Source organism: Carassius gibelio, chromosome A12, assembly GCF_023724105.1.
Source record: "Carassius gibelio isolate Cgi1373 ecotype wild population from Czech Republic chromosome A12, carGib1.2-hapl.c, whole genome shotgun sequence".
Lineage (NCBI taxonomy): Eukaryota > Metazoa > Chordata > Actinopteri > Cypriniformes > Cyprinidae > Carassius > Carassius gibelio.
This window is the reverse complement of record NC_068382.1, coordinates 13977509-13990126: the sequence shown is the minus strand read 5'-3', so window position 1 is coordinate 13990126 and position 12618 is coordinate 13977509. Positions and strand designations below refer to the sequence as shown.

Genomic DNA, 12618 nt, shown 5'->3' with positions numbered 1-12618 from the left:
ACAAACAAACAAAAGGTTGGGAAGAAAAATCTGTTTGTTTTAATGAAAATAACTCAAGAAACATTGTTAGAATTAATAACCATGATATTATTATTTTTTCTTCAGTGCACAGTAGAAATAACAAAAAGTAATTTATAAATTAACTTTGAATGTAAAACAAGACAGTTTATAGTTTAATTCCATTCATTTTCACTCTATTGATCAATTTCACATTTTAATCATCAGTAGTTGTGTTATGCAAGATGATGATACTTAAAGGAACAGTTTAATGATTTTCAGAATGAAAATCATGTCACCAGTTACTCATTCTCACAGTGATCCATACCAGCTAGTTTTTATTTCTTCTTTGGAACACAGAACAGAAGTCAGGGAGAGTGCTACTGACATCATTTGTCATCTTTCTCTGTCATTGCATTGTTTTCCCCCCATATGAATTGTGAATTTTCATAATATGGTGACTGAGGCTCTCAGTCCCTAACATTATGCCTAACTTCTTATTTAGTGACCCAAAGAAGAAAATGACTTGTGCAGTTTTGGAACAAAAGAGAGTCAATGATGACAGAATTTTCATTTGGCGAACTCAAACTTTAATAGCGTAATGCAAAGTACCAAGTATTGTGAAATTCTGTAACAATTCAGTTTATTACAGAAACAGACACTTGAGACTGCTACAGTATGGGTAAAAATTTGTTTGAAGAAACTACCATACCCATAAATCTCGGTTTTTTTGCATAATCTGGTAATCTCTCTCACTAGCAGTTTCTGTGACGTTAAGGGGGCGTGCATCTTTTCAACAAATTATCAACGCATCGAACTTTGATTGGGCGACATTCCCCTCGTGACTCATATCATCCAATCAGCGGTTACCTCGATGAATACATTCCCATCCTTCTAAAGGTGAGTTCTAAAAAAAAAAAAAAAAAAAAAAAAAAAAACGATGACGTGAAACGATGAAGTCTTGCTGTGTTGTCACCATCTGCTCGCACAGGAACAAACTGCTTCAAAGCAAACATGATGAAGTAAACAGACGAGTCAAGTTGCGAAAAACGGCAAGGCTACATTGCAAAATGGCTCCAGAACGGAACATATCTCAATAACACTTACAGCCAGAGGAAATAGAGTTAATATTTGTTCGTAAGTACTGTGAAGTTTCTGCGTGACCCTTGCTTCGTCCCGCTTACCATTTTAAATAACAACAAATGAACCTTTTCAGAAGTGGTGTTGATTTTCCACACTGCATATTGCCTATGACTTTTTAAGCTCTATTCGTCTAAATGTCAGTGAACGTTGTATAATTTTAAACCCATAAATGCATTTCCACGTGTCTCTTGTGTCTGACAGTAAGTACGCAGTAGTTGCGAGTGTCCCTCCACTGCGCGAGGATGAACGTGGGCACGGCGCACAGCGAGGTCAATCCAAACACACGAGTGATGAACAGCAGGGGTATATGGCTCTCCTATGTGCTTGGCATCGGCCTCCTACACGTCATATTGCTCAGTATCCCCTTCGTCAGCGTGCCTGTGGTCTGGACCCTCACCAACCTCATCCACAACTTGGTAAGAGCTGCTAAATGTCACCAGGCTCATGACATTTGTCACCTGTCATGCAGTGTCTCATTATACAGAACAATTATTGTGCTCAAATTGTGTTTGTCCTCACTGGAAGTGATCCTATTATATTTTTATATACATTTTTTATTACTATTTTATATACTTTTATATTATATTTAATATAGTCTGTTGTATTTTTTCTTTTCTTTTTTAGATTCATCTAATTAGACAAGCATCTAAGTGACATTTGAATTTGTACAGTTTTGCTTTGTACATCCAGCAATAGTTATGGGATTCATTTGTCCTCCTATAAGTTAGTTAATTTGCTCACGTAACGGCCTGTTCAGGATAACCATAAAGTTTTAATAAACTTTTTAATTCGGTTAGAATGGCGAAGTCCACAGCTATATATTGATTAATGACACAGAGGAACAATATATTTGGAATCACTTTCATTTTTTTTCCTGCTAATGAATGGTAAACACATTGACAGCCAGTCAGACTATAAAAAGCTTGAACATTCAAATCAGCAAGCAACATAATAATTAATAAATAGGAAATTATCATCCAATGATGTGAACAGTAAAATAGAGTTATTGTTATAGAAATCTTTATTATATGAACCGGCCTCAAAACACTCCTATAGTTAGTAGCTTTGTTATTTCCTGACGTCACAATCCACAACCATTGCATTAGTGTCATAGTGTAAATGTAGCATACTGTATATGCTTTCTTAAGAGATTTTTAAGATGCAAAGGCTTAAATTAATCATTTGTTTTGTGACAGCCCCCAGCTGCAGAAACTCTGAAATGGCAACATTTTTTCTTGCTGAATTTTGGCCCGTTCAATTGCTGACTCCGGGTTCTGTAATTTCAGCCAATGTTGGACTAACCGAGCCATCCTGTATCACCTTTCTTAGTCGTCCTGCAGCCAAAACGCTTCGGCTCTTGCTGTTGTCCTAAGAGTTTCACAACATCTGCTGAGAGAGCTTTGAGGAATTGTACCAAAGGTCATGATGTTCTGTGACTCTCTTTCTGCCATAGTGCATGTATATCCTCCTACATACGGTAAAAGGAACACCGTTTGAGACTCCGGACCAAGGCAAGGCCCGGCTTCTGACCCACTGGGAACAGATGGACTACGGGGTCCAGTTCACCGCCTCTCGCAAGTTTCTCACCATCACCCCTATTATACTGTAAGAGTGTTCGCCTTTGCTCTGTGCTGTTCGAAGCTTCATTCTGCCTGTCACGCTAATTTGTCCCTTTTGGTTGTGTTCTGCACACGCACTGGGAAAGCTTTAACAGCTTGCTCTGCATGACCATGAGCAAGAGGCAGTGATGCTGATTTCCTGTGGTGTCCGCTGGCAAGGAGAGCTGGATTTAGAAACCAGTATATATTTACCAGTATATATTTATATATGTATATATGAATATGTATTTAGCAGTGTTTTGGTATTATTAATACAGTATTAAGATATTTACTAATATTTCTAACTAGTTCTGTTTCTCTTTAGCTTTAATCTATTTAAGTAAACTACAACTTTCATTTAAATAAGTTGCCAGTTCAAGTTTAATTTGAATAAAAAATGTTTTTATACTATAAAAAAGTAATAATAACAATAATGCACATCCATTGTTTTTGCAAAATAAACCCTCACATGGTGATCAAGACCCTGACACGAAGCGAAGCAGTTTTGCATCACCCTGAAGGGGTTTATTTTGACATGACATAACCGTCTGGATCTATATTATTCTGCTAATTACACCACTACTTGGCAAATATGTAAAAGATGAAATCTTGTTTTGAGTTATATTTTATTGCTTTTTCTTTAAATGCAAAGCTTCCTCAAAGAAACTAGGCTTTGAGCCTAGATGAAGTTCAGACAAGACAGACATTTAAGGCATTACGTACAGTTGTATAACTAATTACACTACTTTTCATTGCAAAAAGAAACACGACGACATAAAATGTTATTTGAAAAGAATATGTTTTATATAATATGTTTATTATCTTAAATCCAGTACAAAACAATAATTCTGACAACAAGGCCTACTATTAATAGTGAAGTCTGCTGGTTTCATTTTACAGTAGATACAGTTAATATCAGTGGTTCAGGATGATAACTGTTGCATTTGAATAAAACAAGAGTGCACAGTGGTGTAATATGAAAGATGTGAACAATGTGCCAGCCTCAAAACCTGGATGTTTAATACTTCCTGTATAGAGCTGTGTAATAATATGATCTAATAGCCTGTATTGATGTAAAAAGGAATTTCAATAAATGTTTGTATATTATATTATATTACAGTGGACAGCATAAATGAGTACACCTCCTCTAAATAAATATAAAGATGTATTTTATTAATGATCACTAATATAATTCATGGAAAGATTGCAAAATTGAAACGTATTAAACATATACTTAATAAAAACAACAAAATGCATGCCAATATTTTCTGTAAGATAAGACAATTACGTAAAGTAAATACGCCCTAGATTTAATTCAGAAAATGTATAATATTCTAGTACTTAGTATGTCTTCCAGAATTAAAGTATACTGCTCTGACCCTTCTTGGCACTGAGTGTACAAGTTCATGACAGATTTTCACATCTGTCCTGTTTAACTCCTGGACGACCTCCTTAAATGCTCTGGTCTTTAATGGAGGGTTTTGCTCCCCTCGTCTCTACAGAATCCCCCACAGCTGCTCAAGAGTGTTAAGATTGAGTGAAATACATGTCCGCTGAAGGATTTTCACCTTGGGAGAATCAATATATTTGTCATGCTGAAAAAAGGCCCAATAATGCAGGGAATGAGGGGAGGATCGCATCTTCTGTTTCAAGTTTTTGTGTTACAGCACACAGTAGTGTGTGAATTCATGCCAGCATTGATAAAGCACAACTACCTTAAAGCTTCAGCATTCATTCATCCCTATATAAAAGCTTTACTACCACTGAAAGTCACTGTGAGTACCAAGCAATTTTCGATTTACCAGAGTATGTGAGTGGAGTGGAGTGCCAACAATTTCCCCTCCGTGCTCCAAGCAATCAATAATCACTCCGCTCCGGGTTCACCGGTTATATTAAACGAAAAATAAATGCATAATAATAGAAGAATAGTTTTAATATGGTTTATTGGACACCTACAATTAGCCCAAGTCCATGTTAAAGGACTGCTTATCTCGCTTAGCATACTGTGTGCAACGTCTCTCTCTACTATAGCGATGCTGAGGGTAGTTACTTCAGAAACAGAATATGCTGTAACTTTTCAGTTTTTCTTCATTCCTGAATGTATGCTTACGGTCTGTATGATATGTGTGAGCTTGTGTGCTCTGTCTGTGTGCAGCAATGTAGCAGCACATTAGTTTCGAGCGGAGATTAACAAACTGTACAACTTAAAACGCACTCGTCCATCACCCTTTTAATCTTTGTATGTGATCCACATATCTGTCAAGCTAAGTAATTCTGTTTAATGCGTGATTTTGCCTTATTTGTGCTCGTGATGGAGTGGTAGCGGAGCGTTCTCGAGTGAATGAAAATCTCAAGGCTCCAACTTTCAAAAAATCTGCTCCTAGCTCCAGGCAAAAACACGCCGCTCCACTCCTCGCTCCGCTCACAAACTCTGCACTGTACTTCTCCTCTAATAACACCAGAAAATTTTTGGTTGCTTTTGGATCCGAGATGATTAACTTGGTCTCTTGAGACCAGAGTATGGATTCCCAGAAGTCTCCATTTTGTAAATTTTGGCCTTGAAATAGGTTAAATGAGTTTATTTTGCTTTGGCTACAGTAGGTAACTCTAGTGGTGACAACAGCCATGCATGTCTCTTCTGCAGGCTGCGTCATACTCTGTGAGAGAAAGTGTCACTGTTTTCATAGCTGTTGCTGGTTCTTAGAGACTTGCATGTTATTTCTCCTGCTCTTTTTTTATGCTGTGCACTGTATATTAAATATTATGTTATGTTACATATAAAAAAAAATCTTTAGAATAGCATGCACAATACTAGAAATGTTCATTAAGAAAGTACCTGTATCTGTTTTTATATTGATCTGATTTTCTATTGTTTATACTAATCTTTTTATATATCCACTACCGATCAAAAGTTTAGAATCAGTTAGACTTGTAATGTTTTTTTAAAGAATTAAATACATTACAAGTCTTACTAATCCCAAGCTTTTGAACGGCAGTGTATGTGTGAAAAGTATTCTGTTGCAGCATGAAGAAACCACATCCTGTGTTTCCATTAGATGCAGTCTTATGCTGTGCTTGCTTGAGCAACTTCTTTTGCTTCTGTATCTATGCCTCTCATGTTGCTATCAGACATCTGACTTGATCTTGTCCTTCCCCTCTACAGGTATTTCCTGACCAGTTTCTATACAAAGTATGACAGGGTCCACTTCATCATCAACACCATTTCCCTGCTCACTGTGCTTGTCCCCAAACTGCCTCAGTTCCACGGGGTCCGTCTCTTTGGAATTAATAAGTACTAATGAGGTTTTGCTCTTCAGCACAAGAGGAATTAAAAATAGAGAAATTGAGGGCTTCATCGGATGCACTGCTGCTTTGTGGACCAAGTTGCTAAACAATCTGCTATGGTATCACTTTTATTGATGTTTTTTGTATAATATTCAGTAGATACAAACACATTTGTAGAACCACAAGCAGAATACAGCAAAAGAGGCTCTCTGGATATGTAGGGACCACCTTTATACTATGCTGCGTTATGTACGTCATTTGGAACTGTGTTAGATTTCAGTCACTTTGGCAGAAATGCTACATTGATGCAGTGAATCAGATGGGTCAAAATACGCTGGTTCATCTCTTCCTATCTGTTTTGGGGGCCTGAGTCAGCACATTCCAATGTTCAGCACTTGAGTGTTAAAAAGAGAAAAAGGTACTTACAGTACTGAAGAAAGTGTACAAGGCTATTTTTAGCCAAAAGACTGGCTATAATTCCATTGTTGGAAAATGTTTTTAGATTTAAAAGAAAACGAGTTGCATCTTATACATGCACAACCTGTTAAAATGTTTTAATCATGTGTTGGTTGCAGTGCTCCATCCATATCTGGTCTTTCACTATTTTATAACATGCACTAATATTGAAGAACCAAAAAAGTTAGTTGCACACATGGGAATTAAAAACCTGTAAGAGTGGTTTCATATGGGGAGAACAGGCACAAGGGAATATTGGATTGGAACTTTTTCCCCCCAAGTGAGAAACTGCAGTCTAACTGTGCACATGACCTTTAGTCCTTGAAACTGTCTCGGTGGACACTTGTGTACAGCTACCGCACTTCATGTCCAGGTCTGAGTGAGGATAGATTCAATGGTAATGCAGTTTGCTAAGGTACAGAATATTTCTGTGAAGCATCATCAAAATGTGAATAAGATGTGTAAGTGTTTATCATTGTTAACGGACGTCAATCACAATGTTCACCTTTACCATGTCGGTCTCACAAAGGCAGTAACTGAAACAACATTTTTTATTATTACTATTATTATTTTATTTTTTTAATTAGCGATGTAAAGCAAACCTGTCTGTCACAGTACATCTACAGATTTGAGTTTTGAGCAAATATGTAGCTACTGCATTTTGCCTTTGTACAGCAGTATGGACTGATGACGGTCCCTGTGATATGCATTTTGCATTTGACAGTACTATACTGAGCCTAATTTATAATCATTAAAGGGGGGGTGAAATGCTCGTTTTCACTCAATATCCTGTTAATCTTGAGTACCTATAGAGTAGTACTGCATCCTTCATAACTCCAAAAAGTCTTTAGTTTTATTATATTCATAAGAGAAAGATAGTCTGTACCGATTTTCCCGGAAAAACACGACCGGCTGGAGGCGTGACGTGTGGGCGGAGCTAAATAATCACGAGCGCCAGTAGGCTTTTGCGTTGAGAGCGTTTGGAAGCTGTGACATTACCGTGAGGGAAAAAAACCATCACCCAAAACAAACCATGGCTAACAGTCAGATTCAGCCGTTTATTTATGATCCAGAATCAGATCCCGAGGCAGAAACTGAACAAGAGCAGCAGCAGCAACGACGACTCGCTCCGAGCGGGGCTCGAACCTGGGTCTCCGGCATGGGAGGCGGACGCACTAACAAGGAGGCAGAGATATTTTAAGCAGTTTTACTCACCGCCTGCGGTTCCAACACACGATTGTGACACTTTTTCGTTGGGATTGCATCATCCTTAAGAAATAAACGATACGCAAATCCGTCGTCAAACTGGGCCTTGTTTGTAAAACAAGCATCTTCGAAATGCAGGGAACAAACAAAAACACTTGCACAACTCCGTTGATGCTCTGTAAAAATAAACTCCATCCACTGGTCCCTTAATACTGGTTTTTGTTGGTAATCTGTGCAGGGTTGTCTTGCCCTGGCAACCAAAAATACACTTCTTTTGTGACATTTCGCGACGCTCTCGCTCTGATCAGTGAATGTCTGTTGTGCTCTCAGTGCTCTGCTATACGGGAGCGCGCGCTCTTCCGGCAGACGTGCCCTTAGGACCCATATAAGGAAATTCCGCTCCATCTAACGTCACACAGAGCCATACTCGAAAAAAACTTTCCGAAACTTGTGACAAACTGGAAGGAGTATTTTGGGAACAAAAATACTCCTTCAAACGTACAACTTAATTTTTGAAACTTTGTCCATGTTTAGCATGGGAATCCAACTCTTTAACAGTGTAAAAAAACTCAGTATGCATGAAATAGCATTTCACCCCCCCTTTAATAATTATCTTATGTTGGAATGATGTATGGTCTGTGACTAACCCTAGTACTTACCAAGCAAGATTCATTAAAGGTTGCTTTGAAAATGACATTGCTTGCCTTTATTGTCTAATACAGCATTTCAGTGTCATTTTTAGTAGCTGTTATTGGTGTCTCTGTCATGCTCAGTGTGGGGTTTGTTTTATTGCTGCCCTCTCTTCAATAGAATAGGTTACTGTCAGAACAATTATGAAACCAGTAATCCTGCATACGTGGAGCAGTGCCTTATCTAGCAGGTCAGTTGACCTTGATATGTTCTTATCTTAGTTTGTTTTGTAAATCATATTCTGTGTTTTTTCAACATTTTGTGACAGATGCTTGTTTATTTTTGACATTATCGGTATTTGCAACAATACTTATTACAATGGTAGAAACTGTATTTTGCAATAAATTTTTTTTATATGTCGACAGGGTAGCTTTTGCAATCGTGTTTAATGCAACTGCAAGTCAGCATTGTGACAGGGCCGAAACGATGTGAAAATCATTTTTACTGTTGATCGTTCATCTAGAGCTCATTTGTTCATCAGCTGGGCTTCAGTTTTCATTTGTCTCTCGTTCAACTGGCTTTATCAGTTGTAGATATTGGGGTGTTCCCTGAAATTAAATTTTGTCCCAGGCTGTATAAGTACATTTTCACTTGTTCAATCATGTCTAATCTTTTGTTACTGAGTTAATACTGCGAGCAATGAATCTTCATGTTTTGGGAGCTGTAAAAACAAGAACTCTGGCTAGAGAAGTTGGTCTGTTTTAGTGTGGTGTAATCGGAGGTGTTGTGTACCATGCTGCATCTGGTCTTATCATTTGGCAGGAAGGATGCTGATGTCTTTTATGTGCTGCAGAGACTCTTGGAAAGATTGTCAGTTGTGGTACTGTTCTGCCATCTCTTATTCCACAGTTGTTCCTCTTTACATTCACACAGTGATTGTGATTGACAGCAGCAGTGAAGAGACTCTCATCAGCAATTCACTAGCTGCACGGCGGGATGCTTTGCAAGCTTAATCAGCAGGGATAGTCTTATCCTGTGACTGATGAAGCGTATTCATCAGTTAATGTGAAACAATGCTTAGTAATGAATGAATGAATGAATGAATGAACTCTACCTGACATTTTACAATGAGCCAGATGAATAAAAAGAGAGATTTAAAGGAATAGTTCAGCCAAAAATAGAAATACTATCACTTACTCACCCTCATGTCATTCCAAAGCTGATTTTATTTGTTGTTTGGAAAACAAAATTATATTTTGAAGAATTTTCTGTCAAATAAAAGCAACATTAGACCCCATTCACTTATTGTATGGTCAAGTGACAAAAAAATATATTGTTTTGCATATATAGATGCATACATACAGGTACAGTATGTGCATCTCAGTAAATTAGAATGTCATGGAAATTCAACTCAAATTGTGAAAATTGAATAAATTCAATGCACACAGACTGAAGAAGTCTTTGGTTCTTTTAATTGTGATGATTTTGGCTCACATTTAACAAAAACCCATCAATTCCCTATCTCAACTAATTAGAATACTTCATAAGACCAATAAATAAAAATAAAACATTTTTAGTGAATTGTTGGCCTTCTGGAAAGGTAATTTACTGTAATGTAATGTACTTTAATTACTTTCTCAATTCGACGTGACATGGAGGTGATCAGTTTGTGGCACTGCTGAGGTGGTATGGAAGCCCAGGTTTCTTTGACCGTGGCCTTCAGCTCGTCTGCATTTTTTGGTCTCTTTATTCTCCCTTTCCTCTTGAAAGTACCCCATAGATTGTCTATGGGTTCAGGTCTGGTGAGTTTGCTGGCCAGTCAAGCACAGCAACACCATTGTCATTTAACCAACTTTTGGTGCTTTTGGCAGTGTGGACAAATCCTGCTGGAATACGAAATCAGCATCTTCAAAGAGCTGGTCAGCAGAAGGAAGCTTGAAGTGCTCCAAAATTACTTGGTAAACAGGTGCAGTGACTTTGGTTTTCAAAAAACACAATGGACCGACACCAGCAGATGACATTGCACCCCAAATCATAACAGAATGTGGAAATTTAACACTGGACTTCAAGAAACTTGGGCTATGAGTTTCTCCACCCTTCCTTCAGACTCTAAGACCTTGGTTTCCAAATGAAATGCAAAACTTGCTCTCACCTGAGCAAGAGGACCATGGACCACTGGGCAACAGTCCATTTGTTCTTCTCCTTAGGCCAGGTAAGATGCCTCAGGAGCGGCTTAACAAAAGGAATACGACAAGTGTAGCCAAATTTCTTGACACGTCTGTATGCCTTAAGCCAAAGCATCAGTCCACTCCTCGTGAAGGTCACTCAAATTCGTGAATCGATTTTACTTGACAGTCCTCATAAGGCTGTTGTTCTCTCAGTTGGTTGTGCATCTTTTTCTTCCACACTTTTTCCTTCCACTCAACTTTCTGTTAACATGCTTGGATGCAGCACTCTGTGAACAGCCAGCTTCTTTGGCAATGAATGTTTGTGGCTCTTTGTGAAGGGTGTCAATGATTTTTTTGTTTTTGGATGAATTATTCCTTGATATATGGCTTCAACATAGCTCAAATCAGGAAAATGACATTTTGAAGATGATTTAATCTAGTTTAACAAATGAGAAAATGTACATTAAAGACAGCAACAATATTAAGAAAGCACCATGCCAGTATTCCAGCGTGCAAGGTGACTCAGGGCTGTGCTCTTTGGGCTGTTACCCAAAATCAGCAACTTTTTAAACATTGACTGGGTGAGAGTCGGTCAGAATGGTGGAGTGAGGTCATTACTGAGCATTACTAGCTACAGCCTGAAGTAAGCTGTCTATCAGCCTGTCAACACCTCAGGGATCAGATCCATTCTACAGTGGTCCTTTACATTAGCATAACAGAATGACACTCCAGGTGTTTTATTTTTTAAATATTGTATGCTATGTTTTTGTGTTTATTGCATTACAATATCATCAGCTGTAAAAAGTGCACATGTAGCATTTAAGGTTATACAGTGTTCTTTATTTTTGCTCGAAAGGCTGCAGGACCAACCAAGTCACATTGATGCAGCACACAAACACTGACTATTCATCAAATTATAGCCTGGATTTATTCAGCACACTTCTGGGAATATATTTTAGATACAGAAAGAATGTAATAATTTGGTAAGAAGTATTTGTAGACATTATTGTCACTGCTTTTCTGAGGTTTGGCATTGGTAAGATTTTTGAAAGAAGTTTCTTACACTCACCAAGACTGGATTCATTTGATCAAAAATACAGTAAAAGCACTAATATTATTACATTTTAAAATATCTGTTTTCTGTTGTTTCTGTAGTTTACTCCTGTGACTGTAAAGTTGTTTTTTAAGGCTCCAGTCGTAAGTGTTACATGATCCTTCTGTTACAATGTAAAAGTCTTTACTGTCACTTTTAGTCAGATTAATGCATCATTTATTTATTTAAAACCAAGAAAAAAGTACTATCCCCAAACGTTTGAACTGTAGTGTAGCTGGGGTAGGTAACAGCTGAAATGATAACCGTATGATAAATACAGAGAGCAGGTGTATCGGTAATTACAGTAGTAATGGTATTTACATATTAAACTGAAGATTTTATTTGTACTGCATTAAAAAATGGAAAAGGTATTGGTCAATTTCTGCCAGGACAGTGTCTATTAAGATTAAATACATTTCAGTCAACCTTAAAACACAATGCAGTACATCATTTAAAATATTGGTAAAACGCCCGTGAAAAATCAATGCGGAAAACTATTTCATATTAACACATTTTTACAGACTTTTCTTAGTGTGTGGTAGATGTTACAATGAACTGAAATGCTTTTAATTATTACATTTATGTAATGTCATTAGAAATAAAAGTGAATTGTGAAGGAAAATGTATTTTTTCATAATTTTTAGCATGCTGATATGATGTGCAAACATCTAAATTCTAAAATATCTGAGTTGACCATTAGGTGTCAGCGTAGCCACTTCTATAAAATGTTACTTTACTGATAAGTATTCAGTATAGTTTGTGGTTACCATAGAGACCGAATTATCTGGTCATTGTTAAGATTTTTATGGTTCTCCTTTTTTCTGTATCTGAATATTTTAAGGAACAAAACTGGATATTGACCCTGTCAACAGTCCTTGACTGTAGTCTCACCGATAGTATAATCACCTGATCATGTGTTGTCTGTGATAACGTGACTTTAAAGGACCCTGCGTCGTGTTCCAGTTGTCACAAGGAGCAGCTGTGGCCTTATGGTTAGGGAGCTGGACTAGTTACCAGAAGGTTGTCAGCTCGAGTCTCTGCT

General features: G+C 37.5%; 1 protein-coding gene across 1 annotated transcript; it reads left to right on the top strand.

Moving 5' to 3' along the window:
* The first annotated feature begins 927 nt into the window (after positions 1–927).
* LOC128025221 (ORM1-like protein 3) lies at positions 928–8379 on the top strand. The gene is made up of 4 exons (XM_052611346.1): positions 928–1134; positions 1342–1556; positions 2594–2745; positions 5902–8379. Exons 2-4 carry the CDS (start codon positions 1383–1385, stop codon positions 6035–6037), a joined length of 462 nt encoding a protein of 153 aa, XP_052467306.1. The 5' UTR covers positions 928–1134; positions 1342–1382; the 3' UTR covers positions 6038–8379.
* The last annotated feature ends 4239 nt before the right edge of the window (positions 8380–12618 follow it).

What these genes read in the sequence shown, in the direction of transcription:
- LOC128025221 (XM_052611346.1), top strand. Translation starts at nt 1,383, where the DNA reads ATGAACGTGGGCACGGCGCACAGCGAGGTCAATCCAAACACACGAGTG. An exon ending in CCAACCTCATCCACAACTTG is followed by an intron (nt 1,557 to 2,593) that starts GTAAGAGCTGCT and finishes TTTCTGCCATAG; the next exon opens with TGCATGTATATCCTCCTACA. An exon ending in ACCATCACCCCTATTATACT is followed by an intron (nt 2,746 to 5,901) that starts GTAAGAGTGTTC and finishes TCCCCTCTACAG; the next exon opens with GTATTTCCTGACCAGTTTCT.